Below are 9227 nucleotides of genomic sequence, written 5' to 3' on the forward strand. Positions count from 1 at the left end.
CTACTTATTATTGCTAAAAGCCATGCCGTATCAATTTAACAACTAGACAGAAAAGCTAGTTCCTCCAGTCTAATCACCAGCGAGCAACAGGTGATTTCTCTGCATTATTTTATTTTCACTATTTCTTCAGAAGACTCAAGTACCACAGATATGACTTTTTCAGTCTTAAATTCAATCTTTATTCTCTAGAGACTAAATAGTTTATTAAAGTTATATTTAACATCCAAAGTAAACAATATTATGTTGGGGGGTGGGTGGACAGAAAATTAGACCAAAAAATAACAAACAATCTTGACGGAACTTACCCATTCAACCAGGCTTTCATCACCTAGTGGTTGAGATGAGTCAACAGGTTTACGACCCGTAATGAGCTCCAAAAGCACAACACCAAATGAAAAAACATCAGATTTCTCAGTCAGTTTACCAGTTGACGCATACTCCGGAGCCAAGTACCTGCAAGTTGTCCAGATAATTTAATAAATGGATGCAGGCACAAAATACACCAATAGTTTTACATGATAAGAAACTGTCTTCTCTGTAATCAAGTAGTTTATACAACACATTGGGCCAATAAACATTTAGGTATTATGGAATATCCTGGGTACATCAGAATGCCAGGTTTCTTGTGCATGCTAGCATAAGGTACACAATATCTAGTTGAGTCTACAACACACCAATTAATTTGACGTTTTCCAGAATAAATGGATGCCCTACCCGAAGGTTCCCATCACACGGGTTGAAACGTGTGTGTGTAAATCCAACTCTAGTGCTAGTTTTGCAAGCCCAAAATCCGCAACCTGTCCATAAGTGGCAAAAGAGTGCTCAATGTGTGAAAAGAATAAAGACAACAGATGCTATATGAGTTGCTTGAGAAGTTATGTTACTTTAAGGCAAAATTAGAGCAAGTCACACATTCTGTTGTGTGCGATAAGAAAAATAGACATACCCGTGCTTCAAAGTTGTTATCCAAGAGAATATTCGTTGATTTGATATCTCTGTGAATGATACGGGGTTGACCTGACAAACACAGCCAGAGTTTTCAGTGGATTCTTCAAAGAATCACAGAAGAAATTCTACGACAATAATTTCATATATATTTTTAAGACACTTAACCCTTCCAGTCCGAAATAGTTAAAAACTAAACTGATGAAGTTGGTCTTTGTCCTTCAATTTGTAAAGGCCTTATATCATCTAAAGTTTGGTTGGAACTCATCGTTGTCCTTATTTCTATTACAAAGCAAAGTATGGGACTTCCCAGAAAAAGGAAAATGAAAATGACATAACACTTCTAGAGATGCTGCAAACAACATAAACCATAATCTTTGAGATGAAGAAAGCAACAATCTCAGAATTATAGGCTAGAGCTTACAGTCTTCATGAAGATATGCAAGTCCACGAGCTGCACCAGCTGCAACCTTAACTCGACTGGCCCAATCCATTACAGTCTTGGCTTCACCTGCCCATGTCATAGCATAAAAATGAGTGTACTCCATTTTAGTTAAAAATGCAAACTATATTGGCAATCCACAAACTGAGATCTGGCCTTACCATGAAGATGATAATGCAGGGTGTTATTGGGCACATAATCATAAACGAGCAACCTTTGCTTTTCAGAGATACAGTAACCAACAAGTGATACCAAATGCCTATGGTGTATTCGGCTAATGATCTCAACTTCTGCTCGGAATTCACGCTCTCCTTGTCCACCGCCATCTTTTAACTGTTTTACAGCAACTTCTCTTCCATCTACCAAAACTCCTTTATAAACACAGCCAAATCCACCTTCACCCAGAATATTATTTGCTGAAAACCCATTTGTGGCAGCAGATAGTTCTGGATACGTGAACCATGACCTTGAAGCGCCTATGCCACCGTCTGGTGAGTAAATGTAATTGTTTGCGGAAGCACTTCCAGCTAGTTGAGATGAGAACTGGGATCTTAGGAATGATGAATCTAGAAACAGTGAAACAGTTAGAAAGAGAACATTATCACTCGTGCTTGAAAATATTGATTGTAGGACATCATCAGTTTTAAGATGACTGGCAGCTTGTGGATACATAGTGACACATTTGGCAGGAGCAGCAGAACATGAAAAGATATGACATGCATGAATGAGTGTGAAGAAGCCAAGCCTATTACAGCATTCCACAATATGAAACAGTAATTTAAGAAATATGGACTAAAGAAACATTTAGTTAGATTAGGTGGAGTTGGCAACATAACTATTTTTATCTTCCCATTGACAGGCATAAATATGTTCAACAATGATAAGCTGGTTCTTTAAGAGCTAGAATTCAACATTGATATTTAAAGATGAAGCGAGAAAAGCATATTCATGTCATACAATAAGCAGCATTGATTATTATCCAGGCAAATGATTGGATAATAATCTGTTCTGATAGTGAATGCATGAAAGATAAGTGATAGTTGAAAACAGAAAGGAAGAAGCTCAATCAATAAACGAAAATGCTTTCTGATAGCAGATTGAACAATTTAAAATCACTGATCAATATGATACCCAAGTTATATGATACTAACATTTGACCAGAGGCAAAACATAGTGAAGTAGTACCTGAATTTTGGGAGGATGCAAATGGAGAGGTCCTGGTATAGTTGAGAGTAAACTTGTTCCTTCTTTTCTTTCTTTTGTGGGTAAACCAGACAGCCAGAACCACAAGAGTGAGTGCCAAGAAGCCCACAACACTGACTACAGCTGCTACACCTCCAGCTTTTAGACCCCCCGAATTCCTTGACGTTGCTTCTGATGTTATATTAGATTGTGTTGATCTTGCAGTGGGTTTCTCTGTAGACCGGGATGGAAGTGGTGAGGCTGGAAGGCTGCCATTTGTGGACGCATTGTTAGAGGGAAGTGGAGGATATAGAAAAGGCGGTGAAGGGACAGGAGGAGGAGGCGCAGTGGAAGGGGGAGGAGGACTGCTAGTTGGTGGAATAGGCGGGGAGCTAATTGGAGTGGGAGGCAATGCGGGTGGTGGATGAGAATGCTTTGGTGGGTGTGGAGGTGGAGGACTAGATGTAGGAGGTGATAGGTCCGGAGGGGGAGGAGAGGGTGAAATAGCTGGAGGGGGTGGGGGTGGTGCTAAAGGAGCAGCAGGGGATTCTTTGGGTGGAGAACCCTGTGATGTTGGGGGAGGCGGCAACGTTGGTGGTGGAGACGATCCAGTAGGTGGGGGAGGTGAATTGGTGTTGGGAGGTGGAGCAGGAGGAAATGGCGGCGATGATGGTGGAGATGATGGTGGTGGCGAAGGTGGAGGTGAGGGTGGCGAAGAAGGTGGTGTGGGTGATGGCGGGGATGAGGGTGGTGACGGTGGTGGTGGCGGTGGTGGTGATCCTTCTGGTGGAGAAGCTTGTGGTGGCGATGGCGGAGGAGCGGAAGGATCAGGTGGTGGAGAGGATTGAGGAGGTGGGGCAGAGGAAGCAGATGGAGGAGGAGGTGGTGGTGAGTCAGTTGTCTGATTTGGATTGGACTCTGAAGGAGGTGTTGAATCATTCGATGAAGCTGGTGGGACAGCACTGCCACTGGGCGAAGAATTTGGAGATAGTGGTCCTGAAGAAGACATAATTCCCGCAGAAGAGTTCCCTTTTTCAAGGAATCTGCGCTCAAGTTCAAGACCAGAACATCCCCATTGCAATGCAGCAAATTCTAACACTGAATTTCCAGTCTTTACTTAACAATATACCTTCACCCAGATGAGATTATCCAAAACCCCTTAAAATGAAACCCAATAATCCTTCCTCAGTAATACATGTTCTCCAACTACCAAGAACATGAAAAGGGGCATCAACAATCAGTTCCAGAGGAAACAATCCCAACCCAGTACAGAAAAATCAAATGCCAACCAACCCCAGATCAAGAATTTCAAGAAAATGACATAAACGACTACAACCCGACATCAACACTCCAAAATATTCTACACTGATATCAGTAGAGCCAAGATTCAACAATTAACTACAAAATCCGAAACTCCAAACCAAATGCAGCGCAATAGAAACAAGATATCAATTATCAAATAACCCACAATGGAAGAAGACTTCACCACTGAATAACAGGTCGGAATCTTGAAATCTCAGAAAGGACAAAGAAAAAAAATCAGAAACTCTTTGCGCGGAAGATACGGTAGAGGATGAGAGCAGAGAAATGAGCAACTAACGTGGCAGCGACTTCGTAATAGTCTTGGAATACATCGTCAAAGCCAAAAAAATGGAGAGAGAAATACACCAAACTGTCTGTCTGGGACCAATCCTCTGAGGAGGACTGAAGCATGCGAATGAGCACCACTAACTTAGCTGTTTCTGTCAATCCCTTTTCTTTTCCCTTTTGAAAATAATACGCCCCTCTACACTAAAGAATAATGGGATGTGCAAAAATCTGAATCTTGAATGTGAATGTGAACATGAACGTGGGGGATTATAGTATTCAAGGGAGAACGTTATCAAGAAGCAAAGTCAAAGCAAACATCATGAATGCCATGTTCACTGAGATTTGTGCCTTGTTCTACTACTCAATCATTGCCTTTTTCTTGAAATTTATTTTATACTTTTTTCTCAGATGATGAATAAATTGAATTTCTTCTCATTCGCATATTCATCATTTAAGTTACCTTTTCTTCTCCAGTTTAACCGTTATAGCATGAGTAAATAATTCAGTGACTGCTCTAATTTCCTGGGAATGAGAAAACGCGTGAACACTTGAGAGTTGCTTACTTGTTTAGGGACGTATATTGCAAAAGAAAAGACACCTAGTCTAGGATTGTTCAGCTCTAAAATAGGCAAGAACAGTTCAAATTTAAGTTTTGTTAATTACAAGAGTCTCCCCTTAATTCTTACAAATGTCATTTTCAACACATATCAGTATAGTAGCTTCGGGGAAAGTGGTAACTGGGCGACAAATTCTCTTTGTCAAACAAATAAATCTTCATTTTTTAAAGAAAAGAAAAAAGAGTGAGCTTTTTTACCCCTTCAGGTCGCGAGAATTTTGTTAAAAATATACATATAGAATAGGAGTTTATTATTTTTCATTTCTCAAACTTCTCCGTTTGATTCGCTTTAGTCTTGGTTGTCCATTGCAGTGAATGATTAACATGATAAAACAGCGGTGTAGTCTTATCTAAGATAGTTTTCTTGATTAGTATCATTTCCAAGTTTGGTGAACCAATGAGTGAATAACTTACACGTTTTTGTGTAGTGTATATATTTCATTCTTGCATTTACGGGTCCATGAAGGCATGAATTGAAAGGTCGGAAAGTTTTTACTCAAATCAAGTTTTATCGAATCAAATAAATCACAAAGCAAATGTGGTACATTTATCTTGGTCATTTTTTTTAAATTGTATATTAATTACATAATAAATATATTACACTTACCATATAATTGGTCAAGTCCAACCAAACTTGATTTGATAAGAAGACTTCTATTCGTACGATGAAGATGTAAGATCTCTGAGAGAGTCGTTCTTGGACCAATGAAAATGGAACCATTATGTGGAGTACCAAATTACTAATTGGAGTAGTTGGATATTTATCAATTATCTTTGTGATGTCTTAACGTGCGTTGCATTCTCTTAACTATACAATCAGTTGAGAAGTTGAACATTAAAGAGAAAATTTGAAGCAACCAGTTTTAAGTACAAACCATTCTTGCCCTTCTGATCTTTGAGTTCAGTCGGCAAGAACAGAAGTTTTCTTTTATGACACAAAAAAGCCACAAGTAACAATGACTTTCCTTAAACAAGAAGCTGAAGTCGTTGATATTGCACTAAAAAGGGATGACATAACTAAAAACCGTATTCGTTAACTGAAGGTAAAGTATTGATTGAGAGTAAAGGACGATTTGTCCACTCCTCTGAAATAAAAAGTTGTAAAGACAGGAAAAACTGTTCGCTCTGGGGCAGTTTCGCTTTCTGCTAACGTCCAAGAATCAAGAAGATACGTATGGTACCATGACGAACAGATTCAGTGCACAAGTTGAAGTGGAGCTTTGACATTATAGTATATGGTGCAAATGAAGAAGAATTCAAACCAAAATGCTATTGCGTTTAAGTCAAGGTTAAAGTGCAAATTCACAGCTTATCATCTTAAAATAGGATAATGGTATGTTTCGTAAACTTTCATTACTATTCTACAAGCATCTACGATTTCAAACGTCCATCGCAGATCATGGACTCACTATTAAGTAGAAAACCGCTATGGCAATACGTAAACTATCAATAAGTATCGTGTACAGTATGAAATAAATGTTTGAGATCGTGTGGGATACATCAAAACAGGAGTTTTATGATCTGTGAAGAAATTTTTATGTTTGATCCTCTTATTCCATCCGATCATCTTAAAAGAATCGTGTATTCAATGAGAATAGTGTCGATACCAGCAAAAAGTACCTCCTCTGTCACATCTTTCTTCTCGATCATCCCTGCTATGAATCCACCATAGAAGATTTGTGAGTGAATTCCCATCATCGTACCCATTTAAGTTCCTGATATTAACTAGAGCTTCCTCTTTGTCATAAATCCCTTGCAATGCATACAGGAAACCTTTCCACCCTTCTCCAACGCCTTCCCTTGCCAGCGCTGGCCAAGTCCATCTCACAAGCTGTCTGACAAACTGTATATCAGAGAATAGAGTTTCACTAATGGGCAGTATAGGAAGTAGTTGAATGCCCAATCTACACTCTCTCCAGTCAGCTGGAGCAAACCAAAGGCCACTATCCCTTTTGGTAGCCCATAATACTCCAACAACTCTGTTCTCTCTGGTAAATTCTTCTGTATATAAAGTGTCCTCCTCTTTCACATGCCACCAAGTTTGTGCTGCCTGAATTTCGAAAGCTGATATAGTTGATCCTATAGAAACAAGGTGGCTGTCCCCATAGGCCAACCCCATTAGAGCCGCTGAATAATATGCATTCACTGCCTCACTTGTGCTCTCCTGATTACGACCATCCGCAAACTCAGTCAACCCTCCTGCCCAAGAATGCAATTTCCAAAAGTCGAAATTCCTCAGACGGGCATAGTTTGAGTTTGCTCGCCTGCTTAAGTTCATATAATCAGCCATCAGAGCGTAAGCTTGTGGCCGGTACTTCCTTCCCCAAGCAGCATCAATCTTGGCGAGTACAGCAATCCCATATACAAAGTAGCCAAGATGATAATGGTGATCATTATAAACTCCAAAACCAAAATCAGCGCCTGAATCCACTGCTCCTTGTTTAGTCACAATTCCACCCCATTTTCCATCATACAGAAAACCATTAGCACCAAAAGTCCCCTCCAACCAGGGTTGAATTGTATCCTTCAAGAACTTCCTAATAGCTGGAATTACATCGAGATAGCATACTTCTTCGGCTATTAATGCCAGCCTTGCAGCCCTAGCAATCAATTTCGCATAGAAGTAAGATGATGAAGTTGATATTGCACTAGCATCCAGTTGCTCAACATCTTTGATAAGTGCTTTGATTATTTCAGAGTACGAATCCTCCTCAACCCCCCTAATTGAATGCCAAGTAACAGATACAGGATCACTTTTCAAAACCCAAGAATCTCCTACAACACCAACAAGCTCTCCATCAATACTGTTGTACTTAAAATCCTCCAGAACAGAAACTGAACAATCACTGTCCGAGAGAAGCTTAAGATGGAGAGGATGTGCAAGCATTAACAAATCTCCCCAACCTCTCTTAGCCCATATATACTCCAAAGAGAAAGGCTTGGTGAAAACAGCATCACCACTCACAGGGTAACATGAACTGAACCGATCAAGAACCGCCTCGAATTTTGTGCCAGCATCGGGCAATGCTGCAATCCTAACTACACCAGAAAACACACTAGAAGTGATAGTATTGATGTCATGGCTGAGACTTATCGGAGACGAGGCATAAAGCAGCCAGGTCTGATTGTTATTCAGCTTAATGGTGTACTTAGTGCAAGAACTGTTTGGGGACAATTCAAGAATGGCATGAATAGTTGAAATCGAGAGCGCGACATCCCTCATAACATTACAAGTCAGAAAGGGACTCCCTCTAACAAGAAAAAATCTAAGATTGCTAGAAGGGAAGTCAAGAGTGACACTGAGGTCAGTAAACGAAGATATGACGTGGTTGGCATTCGGATTGGGGTTGTCCAACGTAGAAATGATGAGATCAGAAACGAAAATCTGGTAGATGAAGGCGGGGTTCTTGAACAGAGATGGGAAACAGAGTGCAAGAGCAGACTGAGACGACTTGATCATATATGGATGGAAGTATTCGGGTTGATCGCCACTCTTAAGGACAAAATTCTGGAAAAATGAGTTAGTGGGCAAAGGGGTGGAGAGGAGTTGAGGGGCGAAGAATGGGGAGGGATCAGGGAGGACCGTGGATTGAGCTTGAGGGAAGAGGAATGGGCGGGAACGGTGCATCTCGACGGTTTGCGGCGGTGGTGGAGATGGCGACACAGACGAGGAGGGTGGTGGGGAAGGGGAGGAGCTGTGAGGCGGCTTTCTTGGGGGGGGTTTCTTCTTAAAAGGCTTGGTGATAATGGTTTTGACTCTTCGTCTAATTTTCTTCAACATGGGTTTAGTTTGAACAAAGTTCGGAAATTTATGGACCGAATTGTCAGTTGCGCTAAGTTTCGGGAAGCAACAACGTAATTACGTCAAGTGCGTGTACCTGTCAACACGCGTTGTAGCAGAACAAGTCAGATAAGATATTGCATCTGCACATTTCATCTTATTTTGAGATTATTATACATTCCCCATAAAATTTGATCTAATTGCAGGTAGACTCTATAAGATTTGAAAAATTAAATTTTGTAACTTCATTCATTTATTTTTGTTATAAATCGTCTAATAAATAGATTTATTTTGTCGGTCAAAATTCATTGAATTTGTTGATATTAAAAAAAATTTAATGACAAGTCATTTTTATCTCAATTGACTTATTACCGACTTATTGCATGTTATACAAATCTTTTTCTTATATAGTCACACACTAATGCATATGAGGAAGTATATATTCACCCTTGTAAGGAGAATTTGGTAAAAATAATTCTTTAACTTGTAATAAATCAATTGACGATAAATATGAATTTATAATAATTTTTTTGTTAATATGAGCAAATTTATTTAATTCTAACTAACAGATGGACCTATTTGTTAAACGAAAATAAACATCAGTTGTACTAAATATAATTTTTTAAACCACATAAGAGATTTATATGTAATTATATCAAATTTTAGGGAAA

At 39.6% G+C, this 9227-nt stretch overlaps 2 protein-coding genes across 2 annotated transcripts in view; both read right to left on the reverse strand.

Annotated features, from left to right (window-relative positions):
• LOC105177750 (proline-rich receptor-like protein kinase PERK8) overlaps positions 1–4631 on the reverse strand; it is a 5348-nt gene extending 717 nt beyond the window's left edge. Inside the window, exons 1-6 of the mRNA XM_011100994.2 lie at positions 2573–4631; positions 1549–1953; positions 1370–1456; positions 947–1017; positions 715–797; positions 306–453 (exon numbers count right to left, since the gene is read on the reverse strand). Coding sequence (XP_011099296.1) covers positions 306–453; positions 715–797; positions 947–1017; positions 1370–1456; positions 1549–1953; positions 2573–3578 — 1800 coding nt within the window. The 5' untranslated portion in view covers positions 3579–4631. The remainder of the gene's footprint in view (positions 1–305; positions 454–714; positions 798–946; positions 1018–1369; positions 1457–1548; positions 1954–2572) is intronic.
• Positions 6065–8625, reverse strand: LOC105177749 (endo-1,3(4)-beta-glucanase 2). The gene has a single exon (XM_020699066.1). It carries the CDS (start codon positions 8554–8556, stop codon positions 6361–6363), a length of 2196 nt encoding a protein of 731 aa, XP_020554725.1. The 5' UTR covers positions 8557–8625; the 3' UTR covers positions 6065–6360.

Source organism: Sesamum indicum, linkage group LG15, assembly GCF_000512975.1.
Source record: "Sesamum indicum cultivar Zhongzhi No. 13 linkage group LG15, S_indicum_v1.0, whole genome shotgun sequence".
NCBI classification, from domain to species: domain Eukaryota; kingdom Viridiplantae; phylum Streptophyta; class Magnoliopsida; order Lamiales; family Pedaliaceae; genus Sesamum; species Sesamum indicum.

What these genes read in the sequence shown, in the direction of transcription:
- LOC105177749 (XM_020699066.1), bottom strand. Translation starts at nt 8,556, where the DNA reads ATGTTGAAGAAAATTAGACGAAGAGTCAAAACCATTATCACCAAGCCT.